The sequence below is a fragment of the Alosa sapidissima genome, chromosome 1, assembly GCF_018492685.1.
Source record: "Alosa sapidissima isolate fAloSap1 chromosome 1, fAloSap1.pri, whole genome shotgun sequence".
Classification (NCBI taxonomy): domain Eukaryota; kingdom Metazoa; phylum Chordata; class Actinopteri; order Clupeiformes; family Clupeidae; genus Alosa; species Alosa sapidissima.
Window position 1 is genome coordinate 16,785,469 of NC_055957.1, and position 22,865 is coordinate 16,808,333.

Here is a 22,865-nt window from a genome sequence, read left to right on the forward strand (position 1 = left end):
TCAGCGGTCTCTGTCCTCTTGGAGGGGAGACGTCCACTTTGACCAAACAGGCAGGGATAGTGGCCCCTGCTTCTGCTGCTGCTACAGTCTCACAGCCAACTGCCACTGCTGCTGTTGGAATGGTTAGGGAGTGAGCGAGGATACCACCCCTCCCCACCCCCCATAGTTTTAAGGATGCACCAGATGACATGGAGCCATGCCCAAGACTACTGATTAATCCAGGGCAGGGCCGGAGGTAGTGGCAGCGGGGAGGGGGAGGGATCAGGCTCTAATTGCAGACAGACAGTTAAGGCTGTCTCGGTACAAAATGCCAGGTTGATGAATCAAGATTGAAACCTTTTTAACCTTAAGTCGAAGATTAAGTGCATCTCTCTCTCTCTTTCTGTCTCTCTCTCTCTCTCCTCTCTCACTTTATTTCTCTCTCTCACTTGTTCTGTCTTACTCAGTCTCTCTCTCTATCTCTTTCTCATACGATTCCCATCCTCTTCATAGTTAGTTAACTCTTATCAAACCCCAAGTCATCAAACACCCTACCCCAACAAAAACACCACCGCATGGACAGAAGGCACATACAGATGTTCCCTTTAAAGGGCAAATGGAGCAACTATAGACCCTTTCAACAATAAAAACAAAAACAATGCTTGAACGTTCTATTTGGGCCCCAATCTACTTCCTCTGCATTAAGATAACATATGGAATGTTAAAAAGGAAGCCTTGTGGGGCCAACTATGATGCTGATAATGGAACTCTCTTGAAAGGGTCTATAAAGACATCAGTTATATGTTTTAGTTTGATACAGGCGGCAAAAATGTTTCAAGAGATGATTTTGCATGACTTTACTTTGTGCAATTAAATAATCTGCCTGTGCCCCATACTAGGCAAAAGCCATCTGCAAGACCCAAACACAAAAAATATTAATTCCAAACTACATTAGGCTGGAAAGCACTTCAGTATATCTGGCTTAACTTCCAAATCACAATGTGACAGTTCACCCTCCCCCTTTTCTCATGTGAAGGGTCTTTTTGTGTCCGTGAGCTGTGAAAGAAGCTGTCGTGAATGCATCAGAGAGCTATTCAGACGGTGCTACTTATCCAGCTCTACCTGATAGTATGTGGGTGGGTATTAGACTGAAACTTTAATAACTAAAATAGTGTGATGTAAGTCATGTGCAAGCTTAATAAGTCAAAACTTTCTTCCTAATAAGGAAACTTTTCTCTTGGGTGGGTGGCAATTCTTATGATAGGAAATAGAAATGTTATAAATTAAAATGCAATGATTCTGTCAACACTATAGAAACTATCCAATAAGTTATATAATACAATTTTGTAATTCCATGGATTTTTAAAAAATATTTTACACGCTTGACAAATGACTGGAAAATTCTAGCTTTCGGCTGGGGTCATGGGTGTTGTAGTGCGCTCGTGTCTTTCACATCCTTCCGGCTGCCACAGAACCCCCTCATTTGTTTCAATCAGGAGCACATATGTCACGCCATTTGCCCTTTGACTCCAGAATACATTACCTCAATTTTATGATCTGCTCTTCTCTGTGACCTTTAAGGAGAGTGAGTCATTTGTCTCCAGAGAATCTCTATCTGTTACCCTGTCCCCCCACTGACACAGCCATTCACAAGAGATAACATCAACTGTGTCAACAGAAAAAAAAACAAATATAGATCCATTTCCATTTATATTGCTTTGTTTACCAGTATGGTTCTGTAATACTAGAAGTTTGGAGCAAATGGTTTATGGATCTGTCAGCTGTGAACATAAGCAGATGGCCTTAAAATGTGTATGTCTAAAATCCAGAGCCCCAGTTTTCTCTGAAATCAAAAGTCTGCTCATGTTAGTGAATAGCTGAGATACCACTGCCATTGCCCATAAAAGGACAGTCACATTAGAGGCTTGACCTCATTCTGCTAACTGATATTCCGCTTTATCATTCTATTATGCCCCATAGATGGTGTGAACACGTATTTATCACCCATACTTGGAAATGGATAATAATCCGTCCCATTCTGTGTTAGAATCCAAGCGATTCTTTTCAATTAGTAAAACATTGCAGGGTCAGTCACTAATCAAAATGGGTTTCATACTTCAATTCCTCAATAATACATCAGGGAAAACAATGAGTAGTTTTTCATCAATATACTGTATGTAAACAATGCATGACAGTAGGCTGTTTAAGGATCTCATGCTTCTTTTCAACATTGGTATTTGCTTGTTATCTTTAGCAATTCAATTTTACCTTATGTTAGTTCCTGGAAGTTTTCAAAGGTCTTTGTGTTATGGGGACTCAAATTAGCAAATGCCTCATCTCTTGCACACATGGTGAATTATCTGTTTGTTTTTTTATTGCATGCACAACTTTCAGACCACAATCACATTATTTCAGCAATATCATTATCCCTACTATTTCACTATGATAATTTCACTCAATGTCATACTGGCTATGACAAATTTAGATACTTGGATTTGGGATTCAAACAGAGTTTGTGATTCAAACAGAATACAGGATTTATGGCACAATACAAGGCAAAGGACAATTCTGTCCCACAGGGTTCTATAGCAAATTCTTCTTAAAATACTGTTCATTATTCATAGATGACATTATTTACACTGTGTGTGTGTGTGTTGTTTGTCAGATAAAAGTGAGTGAGGCCAGTCGGAAATGTTAACAGAGCAATCTTTTGTAAGACAATACCACATTTGTTAAAGATGGTGCTTCAACTCCATCAAAGATTCCGACATTCTCAATTCAGGTCTGTAGATAATGTCCCCATCTATTCTATTTATTTTCCTTCTATAAATACACTCACCACTCATTACATGAGCCATTGAAAAACAGTCTTTCTCAATAAAGCATGAATTGTTCCTAGAGGTTTCCATCTCGGAATTAACGGGCCTTGAAATCATGTCCTCAGTCATTCGGCTCCTTAGTCAAATAGGCAAAGTCATCACGCATCATGGGGCATTGTTCCTTCTCTGAGGCTGAGGGAGAGCAGGAGAGCTTTAGCCCAGTACATCACAGCATAGCAATTGCCCAAGGGGTGCCAACAGCGGATATTAGAGGTATTGAGGTTTGTTGAAACAAGCAGTTTTTCTCACCCCCTTGATGATTAGTCGTAATTAACTGTCGTCAATGTCAAAATAAAAGGGGGCGAATTAGTCAAACCTGTCACGCTTTCCGGCCAGACATAACATGACAGAATTATCAGAGAGCTTCACAAATTTTTGGTGTTTTGATTTTTGCTTTCCACTCTTCTTAAGTCAGGGCTAATCTTCACCTGTCTGTGTGTTTCAGCTCCACACAGACATGGACAAAGGGGACAACCTGGTGAAGTACACCCTGTCTGGAGAAGGAGTGGGCTCCATCTTCACCATCGAGCCCACCACCGGAGACATCCATGCCTTAAGGAGCCTGGACCGGGAGGAGAAGCCTTACTACACGCTGCGGGCCCAGGCGGTGGACATGCGCACCGGCCGGCCGCTGGAGCCCGAGTCCGAGTTCATCATCAAGGTGCAGGACATCAACGACAACGAGCCCAAGTTCCTGGGTGGACCATATGCGGCCACTGTCCCGGAGATGTCACCTGTAGGTGAGGCGTGCTCCACTGGCTCTTTTGAGCTTGACCATGGAGAGGATGCACTGGACATAGTGAGCTCTCACCTTGGAGCTGAGACGTGCAAACAAGCCTGAATGATCTAACCTTGTATGCTCTCATATGAGTAGATGGTAAGACCAATGGTCAGAATGATACATGGCAAAAATATTATCAGGAATACAAATGCTTGTCCAATAATGACTGTGAGGCACGGCTAATGACCACAGCTTTGACCACAGTATTGCTGGGGGAATGGGCATTTTCCATGCACAGCATATTTTCTGCATAAGTTATTCTATCAGTAGTTGGAGGGCAAGAAATTCCCAGGTGGTCTTTTTTGATCATCAAAAACAACTCACTTGCAAAGCTCAATGTCAAAGCTGACACCAGTGAGAAGTCCTCTGCATGCAATATAGGCCCACATGGATGCAGTCTCAAAATGGTTTCACTCGGTGGATTCGCACTAGGCAACAATATGCTCAGACTGACAATGTGTTGTAAATGGCTTCATTTAAAGTACTGTTAGTATTTAAATAAAATAGTTTACTTTGGTGATTCACTTACTGACAGCATGAAAGGAAATGCAGTTTATTTTCCAAACAGAAGGAGTTACAAAGTAAGAGTCTCTTTGTTCGCCGCAATGACTGATCTGGTTGTCTTGGGTTTTGCTGCTTAAGTTGGGAGCTGGTCCTAACTGCCTAGAGCCCTAACTCCCAGCTGGATACCATTACACTGCCTCGCAGTTAATTTAACAGAGAGGTCTTAAATCTAATCTCTAATCCAGTCTTAAATTCAAACACCGCTATTCAGTGGGTGCAGATTATGCCATCATCAAAACCAGTCTGTTACCCACTAAAATGTTTAACCTAAAAATAGTGCTTATATTCTACTTTTGCGGAATGTTTTCAGACAACAGACGTGGCTTGCATTTTGTATATTCCCTGCAAATCTGGTGACCTACATCCTCTTTGTAATAAAGTTATAGTTGGTGAATCAAATTTTATACATTGACTTACTTTCATTTTTAATTGTAGTGTTTTTTTATTGTAGTGTCCTTAGTTTCCTAACTTGGTTGCTTTAAATCATGGTTTCATTTTTAATTTTTTTGATCAGGCACCTATGTGACACAAGTGACAGCAAGTGATGCCGATGACCCCACCTATGGACACAGTGCCAGGATTGTGTACAGCATCATCCATGGCCAACCATACTTCTCAGTGGACTCAAAAACAGGTGCAATATCAAAATGCCTGATCTCAACTAAAATGATGCAGCCTGCAAGACACAAAGTCCATATGCAAGATGGGGAGAGTGTGCATTTCAGTTGGTGTTTACTTAAATGAATGTTCATGAATTATTTATTTTGTTTTGAAGGGAGATGCTCTCAAATGCCCTCAGAATAAACAAAGATTTACTGTATGATCCTGTCTCTGTAGTATGGCCTCGTGGAGGTCGAGAAAAGCGAAGTGGATCTTATTGGCTAGTTTTGATCAAGAGATATTCCCTGTGGGGGAGCCACCATTAGGAAAGATTAGCCATAAGCAGAATGTCAAAGGGCTGTGTTCATAGAGGTGCCATTTACTGATTAATGAGTGGTCAATAAATAGACACCCAATTTCTCAAAGCAAGCCCACATGAGGGATTTCTGCACCACAAATCCGTAGGGTTAGGGCCGTCATCTGTTCTTCTGGTTGTTTCCCGGCCCTTCTCTAAATGTGTATTTCTCTCTTTTTTATTATGTAAAGGGATTATAAAGACAGCTTTGCCAAACATGGACCGAGAGGTAAAAGAAGTCTACCAGGTCCTCATCCAAGCCAAGGACATGGGAGGCCAGCTCGGGGGCCTGGCAGGGACCACTACCATCAACATCACCCTCAGTGACGTCAACGACAACCCCCCCAGATTTACAAAGAGTGAGCAAAAAAATCTAAAGCATGGTCTATTTATTTTCTCTCCTTGTCCTTGTGACACATAGTGTATGTTATGGAGAGCCTTTAAATAGCTTATAGAAGTAGAATCATTCGATATGAATGCATTTGTTTATTTAAGTTACTAGATGCAAAGACACGCAAGACATGTCAAGTCAGCAATGCACTGTTCTGTTTTGGTGTTTATGTTATTTCATTTTTTGTGACTTTCAGGTAATATGCATTCAACACTGCATGTGCCATTATAAATTATGAATTGTGAATTGCAAACTGTGTATCAGTTGAGCATGCAGATTTTTGAACCCATACTTTTATGTAAAGAAACTCAAGCCAAGCCACTAAAGCTGGTCTTTCACTACCAAAGCAGTCTTTCACTACCATATTTACTTTCAATATGGTGTCTCTGATCCATTGGGAAGACAACATTGCACCCAATTAAGTCTGTCTGAGACAGCCAGTCCTCTGATCACCTGAAAATATAAATAATGCAAATCCCTTTTTATTTATTTTTTCATTTATTTTGTGCAGACATTAGAAGTAATTATGGTGAAAACCTACAAGACAGTGATGGCCCTAGTGCTACACTTCCACTGAGTTTCCACTGAGCTGCATATTCTCCACTCACAACTTTATCCTTCAGTGGCTATTTCTGCTGTCTTTTTGTCCCCCAGTCATTATGTTGTCTTGTTTGTTTCGCCTGACCAGTTGACCTTGGCGTGTGGTGTGACAGGTGCTCATTGTTGTCCTCCGTGTGGCAGGTATCTTTCACCTGCGCATCCCCGAGTCCTCCCCCATTGGGTCAGCCGTGGGCAAGATCGTAGCTCATGACCTAGACGACGGCAAGAATGCGCAAGTGGAGTACAGTATCGTTCCAGGGGATGGGGGCACCATGTTTGACGTTGTCACCAACGAGCTCAACCAGGAAGGCACAGTGATCCTCAAAAAGGTAGGACTCAATGAAGCGATTCAGTGACTCCATCTATTATCTTACCATTCGGTTCGAGGAGTACATTTTGATTTCGACGACCCACTATGCTACAGTATATGATGTAGACAACATCAAATGTGCCAGTGATCTCAAGCATCCCATGTGATACTAAATTCCTGGCTGTGTCATCTGGCAGGACATCCAGCGCTGTATCTGGATTTATTCCCCACTCACCCCGGGGGCAGAAGGTGCTGTTGGACATTGCCATACGCCCAAGGAGGTGGCACACTACTCCCTGACATGCCCGCTTTGCATTGTGCTGCTCACACAGTCATGCGTGTGTACAGATAATGATATTACTCCCTGGCAGTCCTCAGGAGCTCAGTGTTTACCCTTGTACAAGTCAGTCCTGATTACAGCATGCAAAACCACGCTATTGGCCATGAATAATGCATTGTCATTCATGTGTTCCTGTTGAACTTGCACTTTCAGTTGCCTGTTTCAACTGTGGAAAGTCTCAACCTGTCAATTCATTCAAAAGTCCAGTAGCTCAGATGGACCCGCCAGGGATGGAGTTCTTGGTCAGAGTCCTTATCCGCCTGGTCAGATGCTAGACTGCAGTATAGGGAAGATAGCGTTGGACCTGCATTGGCTGATGTCTTTACCTTTGGAACATAACTTTACACATTCTTCTTGCTCCAGTAGAGAATGCTTTACTGCAATGTTTACTGCAGAGCGATCAAAGGTTGGACTGCAGTATAGGGAAGATAGCCTTGGACCTGCATTGGCTGACCTGTTTCAGTCATGCTGAGGCATCAGGTTAGGTTTTAAAATATACGTTGTTTGAGTTTTCTCAAGAAAGTGCTCAATCCTTTTTGATTTACTGGTCATAAATAAATGAGTGTGGTCACCGGTGTCCAGGCACACGCGTGTTAATGTGATGTGACAGGCAGAAATCCTCTCAGACGCTCACGGCCGCGGCCGGCCGACGCGGGTCTCCCCGCTGTAAGTGCTTAGCTGTGCCAAAAAAGCCCCGGTAAAAGCCTCACGGACACGAGGCTGCAGGGGAAAAGTGTTTTCCCAGTGAGAGTAGCCGGGCTTCTCCACTCACTGCCGAGTGCATTTCAGCGCTCACGGAAAAAGGCAACTAACTGTGCCTTTATTTCAGCGCTCACGGAAAAAGGCAACTAACTGTGCCTTTATTTCAGCGCGTCTGCCAGTTACTCTCTGGCTCGTCCTTTAAAAAAGCTGCTCTGATTGATGCTCTCCCCTTGGGCGTTATGATAATGTGTGCCTGACACATCTGTGCCCCCCTCAGCATTCAGTCCTTCTGCAGCGCAGCTCTCTCTAGTCATTAGTGTTGATGGTATGTCAAGGAACATGCCTTCGACTATCTGGGGGCAAATATACAGTTTCATGGGACATGTATATGGGAGCAACATCCTGACATGTAACTCAAAACACTCAAAGTCACATCCTGCTTCCATGTGTTTCATGAACTGGCATTATGAGCAAGGACACCTCACTTTGCGCCAGAATGCTCCAGTACATAAACCTATGCCTTGCAGGGAGACAGTACATTATTTACTGGTACTGTACCCTGCTAACCAGCCTTCAGACATTTTTTCAGATTTATTAAAAACTGGTCTCATTTTCACTTGATGTGAAAACATGCCGGGATACATCACTACATCCCATCATCATCAGCATCCCATTTTTATGCTCAGCTCAAATTCCAATTGATTGCGAATGTGAATTCTATCACATTTCTTCAAGAGACATGATGGGTGCTGCCTGAGACTTGTGAATAATTTCAGTGATTTCAGTAGTATCCTTCAGCAGTGTTATCTCAGTCTTTCTTTCTGTCGTTACGTAGCCTATTCTGCACCAGACTAAAGGTCCATGGGAGAGGCACAAAGACACCACGTCCCGACAAAGCAGACTGTGAGCATGGCATATCCTGTGACCCAAAAAGCACTTTCATATGAATATGAGAGATCCGAACCTTGGGCCATAGAACAGGGGTTAGTGTCGGTGCCACCCCGCTCCACTCGCTTGCTCTCTCACCCCCACTATACCATCTCAATGACAAGTGTCCCTCCACCCATCCCCAATGCAGTAAAACAGCAGACTGTCCCCAGCCCCCCTGCTGTGCCATGCAAAGTGTGTGAGTCGAAGACCGTTTACTGTTCTACTGACTCTCTCTCCCTCTCTCTCTCTATCTCTCTCGATGTGAATGAGTGTGTTTCTTTTTCTTTTTTCTTTGTTAAGAGCATCTGCCACACTAATGAGTTAAAAAAGATAATGGGCTGTGTGAGGACAGAGGGATAAAAGGTGGGCTCTCCCCGTCTTGCGTTAGATCAAATAAAAAGCTTAGCTCTAATAATTGGCCTGTCCATTTGCTAAACAAGCAAATGATGAGATGTTTGTCGCTGTCAAGAGGGTTGTTTTTTAAAATGTGACGTACACAGTGACGCATCTTACTGCCTTGCTTAATGGTGGGCCAGTGGGAAACCCAGCGGTTCAGCCTGTCTGGTTTGTGGTGTTAAAAATTTCAGCAGATGAGCAGTGCGGCCCTGTCAGATAGCGAACGACAGTCATGGTGTTACACAGCGTCTTCAAACTGTCTTTATGGAAGCGCTCGTGCTTTGATGACTGAAGTGTATTTTTCAAACAAACATTGGTCTCCTAAGTATTAGTTAGATGTTGACACCAAATGATGTCTCCAGTTGTTCTTTCATCCATTTCTAGGCCTCATCTCCATTCATCCTATTCACAGTCCCTCATCAAAACACAAGCATATATCTCTTTGCTGCAAATGTGGTGGGGTAACCTCTGTGGAGCCAGAGCTGAAGAGACAGACAGTGCCACCTATAGGCTATGTTTTATAAACCACAGAGCAGATGATGGGAGAGTTCTTTGAACTCTGAACGTTACCAGGGTGAATTGGATCATGGAGATGCTGTTTTATGGAGTCCACAGTGGGATAAAAGCGCTCCTGTCCTTCCCCGGTCTCTGCTCAGATGAGATTGGAGCTGGCAGAGCTGTCCAGCAAAAACCCCAGAGAAAAGGTAGCTGCCTGTGTGGTGTGGGGGGTGTGGTGTGGTGGTGTGTTCACCTCATCTTAACACGTCACCCCACTGATTTACACCATACACGCAGTGCCACAAACCACTTTCATCTCTTATTCACAGAGAAACTGGTCAACCAAAACGGAGAAAATATGTAATTTAAAAAGCTAAAGTTAATAAAAAGGTCCCTCATCTTAAATAACAGCATTCCAACCAGTTTACCAAGGGATTACTTGCTCTAGTGTACTGTTGTCTTTTGTTGAGTAAAGGCCTGATGCTAAAATGGGACTGTCAGATGGTGTTTTACGGAAGATGTTCAGTTATCTTCAGAGCAAAATAAACAAAGAAATAAAGCTCCCAGTTGCCAGTATACAAAGCCTTGTTCTTGAAAGTCATATCACCTACAAAAAAAAAGACAAAAAAAACCCCAATCCCTCAAGGATGTGCAACTAGAGACGTGTATGAATTCTGAACGTTATGCTTACACACGTAGCAGTCCAATTGCATCAGTGTCAGCGGAGTCCTTTTGCTCACCTCTTGGGTTTATTGTGACCTCGCTGGTTTTGCATGGCTCTTGTTAAAGCTGACCGGCCTGACTCCCTGTCTCATCTCCAGTTTATCTGCACAGCTGTTAGCCACTCAGCAGGGTGTCAGCCCTCAGTGCACACATAGACCTGGAGATACCAGGCCTGGGGGGGGGGGGGGGTGAGTCTCTCTCTCTCTCTCTCTCTCTCTCTCTCTCTCTCTCTCTGTGTGTGTGTGTGTGTGTGTGTGTGTGTGTGTTTGTGTGTGTGAATGGTGTGGTTGGCCCTCGTTGTGTTTAACTGAGGCAGACACAGCAGCACTGTTGCCATCAGTAACAAGGCTAGCAGCAGGGTGACCAGAGCGGGATGAGTGTGGGAGATGTATCTGTGATTCTGTTTGTGTCCCGCAGGGATTTGCTGGTTGCTGTTGTTGTTGATGTGGCTGTATTTTGCAGTGGATTCTATTTTTCTTCTATTTTTTATGTTGGGAACAATGGTGTGGCACAGTGAACAGTGTATCTGTTTGGACCACATAACCTGTCAGTGATTAGAGTAGAGCAGGAGAGGAAGGTTGCAGTTGTGTATTCTGTATGCAAAGTGTAACATTTCTGATCTCTGAGTTATGCGGTATAACTATTATTCACTCAGCACGTCATTTCTTTCTTTCGGAGTTTTTTCCAGAGAAACACGCAGCGCTAGAGGAGAGAGGGGTATGCGTTTTATCAATTTGTGTGCTGTCTAAATCATATCCATGGCAGATTCTCCTCCAGACCTGCAGGAACACCATTAGGCCAAAGATCAATTTACCCCACTACTGCTTGCTTCAAAAGAACTCATTCACAACTCATGTTCACACGGCAAGTTATTCGGTTAGGCGCTTTATGAAGCAAAATAAACAAAAATCAAAAGAAGAGAATGACTGTTGAGGAGGACGTCAAAGGGACAAATGTGATACACAAAATAAAAACAGTCTGGTTTTGGTGTTTGCAGTGCTTGCAGGGCCAAGCCAATCCCCCTGGAGTGTTTACGCTTCAGTGTCAGTGCACTTTCCCAGTTTTTTCGGCTGAGCATCTTTGATAAAAAGACGCAAACCAGTGGCTAAATGAGACATACACCCTCCAACTCCCTTGAATGGGAATCGAAGAGCCCCTCTTCATATGCTGGGTTCACTCGGCTCAAACTGCCATTCCTTAACTCAGTACTCCTTATGGGAGAATCAATCCTGCGCCTCACATTTCCATATCAAAGAGGGCTGCTCCTGGGTCGGCACCGTGCTGCTCAGCTAATTGTGCGGGAGTGGAGGTGAGCTCAGCTCAATTGAACTCAGTTTTTCTGCAGATTTTGATGTGTGGTCTGCTTGAAGGCAGTAGACTTTTTAATGGACCAACACCAGTGTATTTTTTTGACTAAGTAAGTGTAGGGATGGCTTAGATGTGCATATGGAGTCTGCACTCAGCAGATGCTCTCATTATCACTTATTGTTATTTATTAAGCACTCAGTACTAGACTAGTGTTTGCGGTACTACTCTTTGTGGTACAACTGCGGTAGGTTTAGTTTACAGAAGTACATTCAGTTTTTTTCTAAACGTGTATAAATGTCTGTAATTGATTTCTAACTATAAACCTAGCCATATATATATATATATGGCTAGGTTTATAGTATATATATATATATATATATATATGGAAGGCCTGCTTCTTACTTCACCATTAATGGTGCAAGCTTTTAGTGCAATGGTGCAATATTTTTGCCTTTGCTTTCCAAAATTCTGCTGGGAGTAAGTAAACAATGTCTTTACCTTTGGAACATAACTTTACACATTTTTCTTGCTCCAGTAGGGAATGCTTTACTGCAATGTTTACTGCAGAGCAATCAAAGAGTAACAGTCAGGCTGGGCTAGGCTAAATGAAATGCTGAATAGTGTTAAAACAAGACAATAAGCTCAAGGCTAAAAATAGGCTCGTCTGAGCCATTAACTTAAGGAGACAAACTGAGCACAATACACTTTGTGGCTTGCTGGGTTTCAATTCTATTTAAAAATCCATATTTGTCACATGGTTTGAGTGAGAGGAGTTAAGTGAGGCCATTTAGCCCTCTCTCTTTCATCATGCTGAGCTATTGATTTGTCTATTTGGCTTTGGTCTAAATATGTGGCATTCATTAATCCCAACTAATTCTCTGTCATAATAAACAGAGTGAGCACCATCAATCCCCAAATGAAATGTTACTGCAGCCTAAAGTGTCTGCCTCTTCTCAGATAAAAAAAAACACTCGGGATGGAGGGCATTTTAATTCCCTCTCCTTTGTCTTTTCAGTTGTGTGTTTTTTTCTGCAGGCTTCCTAGCTTGTTAAATGAAATCCCATGCTTGGGTTCACCTGTAAAAGCACCAAAGAAGTTGTGAGAAACCAGGTCAGGGACAACCCCTCCCCATCATGTCATGCCGCGCTGGGACGGGCGTGTGGGCCGAGGTCGGTTAGCGGGGTGGGTGCTGTGTGGAGAGCGGTGGTGGTGGTGGTGGTGGTGGTGGAGGGGAGCCGTTGCTAATGGCTCCTCCTGATAGAGGGCTGCTGTCGGGGAGCGCTGTTCCCTCCTGTCACTCCGCCTCAGGTGCGATGTGTGGGGGCAGTCTTGTGACACCTCCGACAGCCCGTCACCAGGCACACACACACACATGCACACACACCACTGCAGGCACTAGATAAGTCACCCATGTCAGTATCATACCTTAAAGTGCCACTCACTGTTTTTTTCTCCCTCTTCCACTCTCTCTCTCTCTCTCTCTCTCTCTCTCTCTCTCTCCCCCTCTCTCTCTCACACACTCTTTGTCTGTCCATCTGTCTGTCTGTCTTTTGTTACAGCGTCTGGACTATGAGACTAGAAAGGCGTACACGTTTAAAGTGGAAGCTTCGAATGTGCACTTGGACCCTCGCTTCCTGCACCAGGGGCCCTTTAAGGACACGGCGACAGTGAAGGTGAACGTGCTGGACGTGGATGAGCCCCCGGTGTTCAGCAAGCCCCACTACAGCATGGAGGCCTACGAGGACACACCTGTAGGGATCATAGTGGGCGCAGTGAGAGCTCAGGACATGGACGTAGGCAACAGTCCAATTAGGTAAACAAACTCTCTCTCTATTCTCTCTCTGTTTTTTGCTTTGTCTCTATCTATCTATCTCTCTCTCTTTCTTTCTCTTTTTCTCATACAGACAAAAACAAGCTATGACTTATTTTTGCGACATACACATTCGGACAAGTCACACAGGTTAACAAAGAAGTCTAAGATAAGCACCGAGGTATTGTTCTGTTCCCATAGCCATAAAAACAGTGGATTTGTTTTTATGAATGCCATTTTTGAAACCCAAGCCCGAGTCATTTTTATTTCATACACAAAGTGATGAAAAGAAAAATAAATCTCACTTCATTCCCAAGCAGGGATAAAAGTCTGTATTGTACTTTTAGCTGGCATCAGTCTGACAAGCCACGTTAGGGCTTTTCTAGCTGTCTAATTTATTGGCATGTTTGTTTTCCTTTATTTTCCTCTAGGTGAGTGTTGTTTAATGTTTTGTTGTGTTGATGCTTAAAGCATGTGGCATGGCCTAACACAAAAGCGGCATGTTTCCACAGAAGTATTTTGTTTCATCATAAATTTTGCATGTGGAAACATCCTGCTAGGTTGTAGTCACTCAGCCGACTTAAAAGGCTGTCTTTTTGGTGGGTCTTTAATATTTCACAGCAGTACATTTGCCATTGTTCTACAGGGAGATTAAATCACAAAAGCACCGGTATGCAGTGCAGAGTAGCAGTGACCTGTTGAGGTCCTGTCAATAGGGACTATGACACACAGTGTCTGAGGATTTTATTTCATATCTGGAATAATATTTTGTCTTTGTTGTCACTTTTTTATGCACACACACACACACACACACACACACACACACACACACACACACACACACACACACACACACACACACACAAACACACTGAAAAAGCCAACTGTTTTAATATGTTTGAGGGCCATGAAAGCCCTATGTTTTGGATTTGACTGGTTGTAGAGGAGATATAGCCTGCCACCTATTGCTCCCTGCGCAGTCTGAGCTGGGATTATGCAGTAGTCTGAAATTATGCTTCTCAATTGGCAAAGCTCTTTCTTACACATCATACAGAACTATGACAAAACCTATACTGTGGACGGAATTACTTTTGTCCATGAATGTTTATTTTGTCCACAAATTGAGAAGTGCATTCATATTTTAGCCCACAGCAGTAAAAGCACATCTGTCTTTTTAGTACACAACATGAATCATTCATTCTGTTTGTTTTTTGTTTTTCTGTGTACAAAAGAATGTGTTCCCCTCAATATTATGTGTCTGTGTTAATTGTAGACCAGAGACATAATGGTGTCAAATGTTTTCATAATACATCAAATACACTTCATAGCATATAATGCAGTTTGTATTGAAAATAAAGTCTGCTATACTTGTATACAAGTACTTGGCACCCTATTGTTGTCTGCATACAGTGTTTAGATTGGTCTAAGTGCACAGGTACAAATATGGTAGAACTTTTACTTACTGGACCCAGGATGTCCACCTCTGTCTAAACATCAGGGGGATTTTGACATTGCTTTTGTCTAATGGTTGTTTTAGAGACAGAGCAGACAGAGTTTTGTCTTGTTTCATCTTGCTCCTCTATCCAAATGATAGGCTGGTGATTGATCTACCCACATTTTTGTCTCGTAGTTACTTCAGACAGGGCACATGCCAAGACTAATGTGGCACAGCAGTGGTGTGCGGGTTTCAGAGTGTCACCTCTCACACTGTATGAAGTCCACACATTTATGCCATTAGAGGTTAACCATACAGGTTGGAACTATGTGGCTGTGATAAACTTGAACAATAATCTATCTTCTTTTTATCTGAAGGTACTCTATTGACTGGAAGAGGGATTTGGAGCATGCATTTGACATTGACCCAGTGGAGGGACTTATCACAGTCAGTGAGTTCCTGGACCGGGAGGCTGTGGCACGACACAACATCACAGTTGTTGCAACTAAAGTTAGTAAGTAGAACATTTATCTTGAAAAATATTCAGTGGTTTTTGAATGAGTAACGGTATACTGCCATCTAGTGAAGAAATTGTGTAAAACAGTGCTGTGTGTGAATGGTATCGAAGTAGGAGAATGACATTGTTTAGAGGATTTATACTTTATATAGTCATTTCTACTTATATATTCAGTTGTTGTCAATATCAGTCAGTAATGTAGACAAATATATTATTAAAATAAGATCTTTACATATTAGAATCATTCCTTAACCCACTCTCTATGTGAAAAAACACAATTATACTGACCTGTAGGTCAGACTGGTACACTTTAAACTATTTAATAGTCATGATCAGAAGATAGAATATTGTTTTTTCTTTAGAAAATCAATTCACTATGAAATCATATGAATTATGGAAGCCAAGAAAGAAGAATTCACAATTTAGACTGTTGTGTTTACAGCCTGCAGTTCCACATATGAACACCTTGTGTCACTGTTTCACTGTAGAAAAATACAGGATTCATGAGATAGATATTACAACTCTCTGGTGATCGGTCCTTTGTTACCAAACCAAAGAATTAATGGACAATGCTATTCTCTTACAGACAATCCACTTTTGTTTAGCAAGGTTGGTGTCACAATTACCGTGTTGGATGTCAACGAGTTTGCTCCAGAGCTTGTCATTCCACCTGAGACCATTGTTTGTGAAAGTGCCAAAGTAGGACAGGTGAGTGATTGTGTGTATCTATATGTATTTGTATGCATGTTGGTGTGTCTGTCTTAGAGTGTGCATACATTCAGTGGAGATATATATATATATATATATATATATATATATATATAGACATATATGTATCTGCTCACCAATGTACAATACAAATGTATGATAAAACAGGAAACACTTAACATAGACCTATATTTATGATTTCAATGAATGTGTTGAATGAGCCCCTTGATATGGAGCTGTTATGATTTCAGGAGGAGTGGGGATGCCATGTTCTAAATCACAGGTCAATTGCTCATCCCTAGTGAGTAAGAGTCTGTAAAAGAGAGCTTGTTTGACAGAGTCCCACATAGACCGATTGTTCCTTTCACACTCCCTCTTCGAAATCTCTCTCTGTCTCTCAACAAGGCCGGGGATTTGCCTGGCTTTCCCTCGTGAGAAAGGCTTGGGCAGGGAGCCGCGGGGGGTCGGTGGAGGAGCCGTGAGGGGATTGAGGGGGCCTGCGCAGCCTGTCCCAATCTCTGTCAGACAGGCCGCTCCTTTATTAGACACTTCTCCCCTGTCTGTCCGGCTCCCTCGGAGTCAGAGCAGGGCTAGCTGCCCTGCAGGTGTGTGATTGTGAGCTGGCAGCAGCAGCAGCAGCGGTGCCGGTGGTGGCGGTAGCAGCAGTGGCCAGGTCGCGCCTGTCACTGGAACCGTCTGTGTCTGTGGGCTTTGACAAAGGCGCTGTCCATGGTGCTGAACAGCATAGAGCTGAAAGAACTGTTGTCCTGGCAGGCACTGGATTTGTTTATCTCTCTCTTTTATATTTGCTCTTAGTTAAGGCAGCTCACACAATACAAAAGTCCTTTTTAATCATGTCTTGACAATTCAGAGCCCATAATCAGCTCAGTTGGGACAAATGGTAGATGTGACTGTTCTACAATGAACTGGTGTTTGTAGGGGAAATTAGTTATTAGTTATCAGATATCATATATCAGTTGATGTTAGTGGGACAGCAGATATGGTGGAGAGGCCGGTGTGTTGCCCAAATTCACACTCTTCCTTTGTAATTTTTCATCTTGGGCTCTTCTTTCACACCTTTTGTGTCCAATGCTTTTGTAGGGACAAAACAATTTAAATCCATATACTACTGTATAATGATGAATTGAATGCTTTAACAGGCTTGCACAAAATGGCTGTTTTTATCCGCAATAAAAATTGAATCTAAAAGAGATCTATCAATAAGGCCCAGGTTGAATGAAGTTCATCTTAAATATTTGTCATGTTTCCAAGGTGATCCAGCTGGTCAGTGCACAGGATAGAGATCTGCCTGCAATGGGTCAGAGGTTTTATTTCAAATCACTCAAAGATGTCCGGAACAGGAACTTCACCGTACGGGACTTCGGAAGTAAGTCAAAACCAAAGGGATTTCACCATGTGGCTCTCAAAAGTTTTCTCTGTTCTTATGTAATACTTGACTGACATCCAGCATGTTTACTCTATAAATGAATATGTTAGAATAACCAGATGGAAGTTGCCTTTGTGTTTGTCTTTTACGCCAAAGACCAAAGTAGGGGACACTGTGTTCCAGATCAGATGTATTTTGTCCAGATGCTCTCACCTGGCTGCCAGTGCGGTCCCGGGGGCTTGGCCTGTTCTCTGGACATGAGTATCATCAGCTCTGATTCCCACAGACAGGAGCACTCAAGGCAGGCCAGGCAACACACACACACACACACACACACACACACACACACACACACACACACACACACACACACACACATACACACACTCTCTCTCTTTCTCTCTCTCCGGCTCGGGCTGTGGTCTAATGGGGCCCTACATTGTCAAGTGCAATTCGCCGGCTGTCGACGCGGAACAAACCAGCCCCGACAGGATCAGGTGACCTTTGAGTGGAGGACAGGAGCATCTCGACACATCACCTCTGCGCCGCCGCCGCCGCCGCCACCGCTGCCTTTGCAGACAGGCGTCCGCCAACACGCCCGCTGTTGCTCCAGGCCCCGTGTCGCTATGTTTCTCACCTCTCTTGAAGACTGCTGGACTTTTTGGAGAGTTCTTTTTCGGGTCGTACCGTCACAGCGGTGAAGGTGCGAGGCTCAGCCGCACACTCTACCTGACCCCAAGAGAAAGAAGAGAGAAATGATACACTAATAACTCACCAACCAGACCACTGCACTCACCATGACACAGAGCTCCTCAGGCTGAGAAACGCAGGGAGAGTGTGTTTTTCTGACGTTGAAAATGGGGCTGTAGCAATTATTAAGACATCATTTTGAATCTCAAGGTACAGGATGCTCTTCGCAGTACTTACGCGTGTAAGCTTGTAATCCCTTTTAGCCAGAACTACTTTCCCGCTTATTCACAGCTTCAAAGGAGATCAACTTTTGGAGAATACTTGCGTTTTGGCCAATTGTAAGCCTACTCAAATGGCTGCAATTAATTGATTAATGGGGTTTCTCGTCTGTTTGGATTTTTGGCTGGCTCTTGCAAAGCCTCTATTTTGGCGATCAGAAACGGATGGTCAGAGGCATAAAGTTTATAGACATTAAAGCAACACCAAAGATTCTTTTGTACCCTAAAATAATGTTTCAAAATTGTTTCAGTGGTTCATCAACTCGTAACAGGGTGAACAGCACTTCTGCATTCGCTTTGCAGCCCTCTATCGGTTATAACCACACTATGGAAGTTTGCCAGATTGGGTATCGGACCTGTAGTTTGTATGAGACATAAAAACTACAAATTTGACTTGCTTCTGATGTCGCAATACATCATACTTTCATAAAATCATGCAACATACCAACAAACAAAAGCCGGTGCTGGATAAACAAATCGTGTGCATGCGAGCGACGGTAGGCTGCGGTGGCTAAATTATTCATGACAGCGGTAATGGACAATTCCGCTTCCAACCTGTAGGGGGACCGAAGAGGAAAAGTGCTTTGGTGTTGCTTTAAAGGCGTGGCCAGTCCAGATTATGTGGTCAAACGTCGGGCGCTTGGCGCATAAGGGTTGTTCTTGTGTTTCTTAATCAGTCATGGGTGTGTTTTGGGCGTAACATCCTCACATGGTCTGCGGTGTCCTGCCGGTGAGGCAGTTTCCCCCCTCCCCCACCACCCCACAACATTCTAAATAATTTTTATACATAAGATTGTTATGTATTGTAGCATAGTCATACAGTATAATAGTATACATCATTTGAAAGCTTGGCCTCTTGGGAATCAATACATGACAATATTTTTCATGTAAATTATGTGTAGTGCTTTACATTGTCAGATTAATCTAACTATGTCTCAATTAAATTGAATAAAAAATGCCCTCCTCTCCTTCCTTTGGTGCTTCCCTACCTTCTAGCTACAGTGTATATCCCTAGCAATATGCTACAAATAGCATATTGGGTCTTGAAATAATCAGTGTCATGTTATTTTATCCAATATTAGTTGTGCAGATGTATAATCCATCTCATACACACCAATTGAATTGAAATAGAAATTGCAAAGATTTATATTTTTGTGTAATTATTCCATATTTAGTGTAGTCATTCCATATCAGAACCCCTGAAGTATAATTCAAATGCAAGCATGTGCTTGGGCTCAGTTGTGTTTCTAAGTCATATCAAGTGACTTAGATGGCTGAAATGTGGTCAGTTCAGAGATGCTTGCTATCCGGCAGAAAGAAGAAACACTATTCTAGCCTCTGTAACTCTGTGTCAGTACATCACACAGTTCTTCTGATTGTTTTCCAACAAACTACAGTGTCTCAGTTTTCCAAAGAGGTTAAGCATTTGATTATAGGCCAAACTAGGTGGGAACAGTGGCCTCTGAAGCAGACACTGTGCAATTTCAGGCAAAAACTTGAACTTGGTATTGAGAACGAAGCAAATCTGTCATTCCCTTTAACAGCAAGCACTCTCCTTTCCTTCCTGATGTTCCCTCTCGTGTTCTCTCTCTCTCTCTCTTTCTCTCTCTCACATTCCCATCCTCAGACAACACGGCGGGCATCGTGACCCGGCGCTCGGGCTTCCGGCGGCAGCAGCAGCGCTGGTACACGGTGGGCGTGGTGGTGGAGGACGGCGGCTTCCCGGTGCGGAGCAGCACGGCCACGCTCTCGGTGCAGGTGTGCTCGTGCGCCGGCGGCGGCGGCAGTGCCGGTGCGCTGGTGGCGTGCAGTGCCGAGGCCGTCTTCCTGCCAGTGGGCCTGAGCACTGGCGCCCTGGTGGCCATCCTGCTGTGTGTAGTCATACTGCTGGGTGAGTGAGTGAGGGAGTGAGCATGCCATGGCAATGCAGTTCAAAAACAAGGCCATCCTCAGGGACAAGGGACATCTCAGGAGTCATCACAATCACATAGAGAGATGCACTATAGACCCTTTCAACAATAAAAACAAAAACAATGCTTGAACGTTCTATTTGGTTCCCATGAACGTTCTATTTGGTTCTATCTACTTCCTCTGCATTAAGATAACATATGGAATGTTAAAACGGAAGCCTTGTGGGGCCAACTACGATGCTGATAATAGAACTCTCTTGAAAGGGTCTATAGCACATTTCATACAGTAGGGCTCATTAAATAAAACTATACAAGACACGTGACTAGATGGCACTAGCACACACACTCACACGCACATAAGACGTAAAACACACAAGTGTGCAGACACACACTCATACATTTTACTCATACTAAGGTGAAACATACTTGTTACTTACATTAATGGTATGTTGTACAATATGTATAGTCATAAGAATTCAAAAAATTAGCTGAGCATGTGTTTCAAGTTTCCACTTGGGGGAGCTGGAGTGAAATTGTTGTAATTTGAGAATGCAGTTTAATCCACCCCACCACAAAAATAATGAATTTAATGTAGAAGAGCAGTTTAAAAACAAAATATCTCCCCTTGAAAATAGGTTAGGGTAATTTTTTCTAACAAGAGTAAATTCAAGAGGCTTTAAACCATTTTGTACGAGCTAGCGTTTTCTAAAAGGGAGAATATTAGTGTGTTGTATTTTGTGCCTGAAGTAGTGGTGGTAGTGTGGAGTGTATGTGAGTGTGTGTGTGTGTTTGTGTGTGTGTGTGTATGCGCGTGCGTGTGTGTGTGTGTGTGTGTGTGTGAGTGTGTATGTGTGTGACTATGTGGGAGGGGGGGGGTGGGGGTTGAAATCCAGGAGAGGCTGCCTCCCATCTTCTCTTCCTGAGAACTGCCTTGCTACAATGGTGACAGACAGCATGTCAAAAGCGCATTACAGCTGGCCCCAGGCTGCCATTCCCTTTAGTTCCGCTCGGAATGAGAGAGCCAGAAGAAAGAGAGAGATCGGCTAATGGATCCCAAGCACGTGATCTCTCCACCACATTTTAAGCATGTTTTTTATTTTATTTTCCCACAGCTGTGTTTGCATTGTTCGTCATGAACGAAACCACTTATACTGTATTCTTCAACAACATTTGTTGATATTAGTTGATTTAGCCAGCCACAAGCCAGTGTGCTGCTGTAGAAACTGTGTTGTATGTGGTGTGGATGATTACAGACAGTAATGTGAGTCTCTCTTATGTGACCATTTATGTCTCTGCTGTGTGTCTGTGTGCGTTTGCTTTATGAAAACAGTGATCGTGGTGCTCTACGTGGGCTTGAGACGGCACAAGGACAAGGAGGCTCTTATGTCCTCTAAGGAGGACATCCGGGACAACGTCATCCACTATGACGACGAGGGAGGCGGCGAAGAGGACACGCATGCCTTCGACATGGGAACACTCCGCAACCCCAAGGCCATGAAAGAGCTGGCGCTGAGGAGGGACGTCCGGCCAGACGGACACTCTCTGACGGACCTGGCCCATGCTGCAGCCGCCGCCGCCGAGGACAGCGAGGACATCCGCTCGTACATCCACCAGCGGCTCATGGAGAACCACGTCAACGGCACGGCGCCGCCGTACGACTCGCTGGCCACGTATGCGTACGAGGGCGAGGGCTCGGTGGCTGAGTCGCTCAGCTCCATTGAGTCTTTGGCCCCTGACCCCGAGGAGGAGTTTAAGTGCATCAGTGACTGGGGCCCACGCTTCAAAACACTGGCTGGCCTCTTCGGAGATCAGGATGCGCAGGCTGCACGGGTCAGCGAAAACAATGATTCCCACTGACCAAACCGCCATGTTTGAGTTTTATTTTGTATTATTAGTCCCTTTGTTTGTTTGTTTTTGGACATTCAAGGAGCATCTCGACGCTCAAGAAACACAACAAAAGCAAACAAAATAATATGACAAAATAGACTTTTTTTTGGTCCCTTTTTGTTATCGCTCTCACTCTCTCTGTTTCTGTAAATTGGGCATCATTGTAGTCTAGAGTGAGGGTCAGATTCTGAAATATTGTAGACGTCGTCATTCATTAGTTGTTAATGTTTTCAAAAAAAAATGAGATAGTAAGGTATCTGTTTTTGCAATTCTCACTATCCCCTTTGATATCTCATGAAGTGCCTCAGGAACAGTTGTTTTGTAAGTCTATGCTTTGCTTCCTCAATTTAGAAGCCCTGCAAGATGTAGTACTGTTGTATGTAGCAAACTCACAGTTTATAGGGAACAACAGATCTGTCAAATGGAGAAAAAGGACACTGCGCTCAATACTTCCTACCCATCGATTTGCCAAATGCATTTAAATCACACAGTGGTATGCAACTACTGTATTTGTAAGTGAACATTAAATTGAAGTGGAATTTTGTAATACCTGTACAAACAAATAAAAAAGATGTGAAATGGAAAAACAACTGTGTGAGGTAACAACAAAATCCCATCTCCTACACCAACGTTGAACAATATACTAATGGCATTTGATTTAACATTACTTACCACACACAACATTTCCAAGGGTAATGTTGCAACAACCCATAAGTGGACATGAAAGGAAACATCTGTAGCAGCAGGTTTATCTTTGTATTAAAACAGTCAAGTGGGATGATGTTAGACAGTTAGAGTCAATAAAGTTCCCAGCTAAATGATCCCATCCCTAGAATCTATGGTCTCGCTGGACTCCGTTTCTGGACAGTTGGCAGGTTGCTATTACA

General features: G+C 43.4%; 1 protein-coding gene across 2 annotated transcripts in view; it reads left to right on the plus strand.

The window, feature by feature from the left end:
- The window catches only part of cdh12a (cadherin 12, type 2a (N-cadherin 2)), a 42,381-nt gene extending 19,863 nt beyond the window's left edge, over positions 1 to 22,518 (plus strand). For both annotated transcript variants that reach the window (XM_042111139.1, XM_042111062.1), the window contains exons 3-12: positions 3,304 to 3,598; positions 4,718 to 4,837; positions 5,350 to 5,517; positions 6,291 to 6,478; positions 12,916 to 13,169; positions 14,979 to 15,115; positions 15,705 to 15,826; positions 17,099 to 17,213; positions 19,809 to 20,072; positions 21,422 to 22,518. In XM_042111139.1, coding sequence (XP_041967073.1) covers positions 3,304 to 3,598; positions 4,718 to 4,837; positions 5,350 to 5,517; positions 6,291 to 6,478; positions 12,916 to 13,169; positions 14,979 to 15,115; positions 15,705 to 15,826; positions 17,099 to 17,213; positions 19,809 to 20,072; positions 21,422 to 21,948 — 2,190 coding nt within the window. In that variant the 3' untranslated portion in view covers positions 21,949 to 22,518. The remainder of the gene's footprint in view (positions 1 to 3,303; positions 3,599 to 4,717; positions 4,838 to 5,349; positions 5,518 to 6,290; positions 6,479 to 12,915; positions 13,170 to 14,978; positions 15,116 to 15,704; positions 15,827 to 17,098; positions 17,214 to 19,808; positions 20,073 to 21,421) is intronic.
- The last annotated feature ends 347 nt before the right edge of the window (positions 22,519 to 22,865 follow it).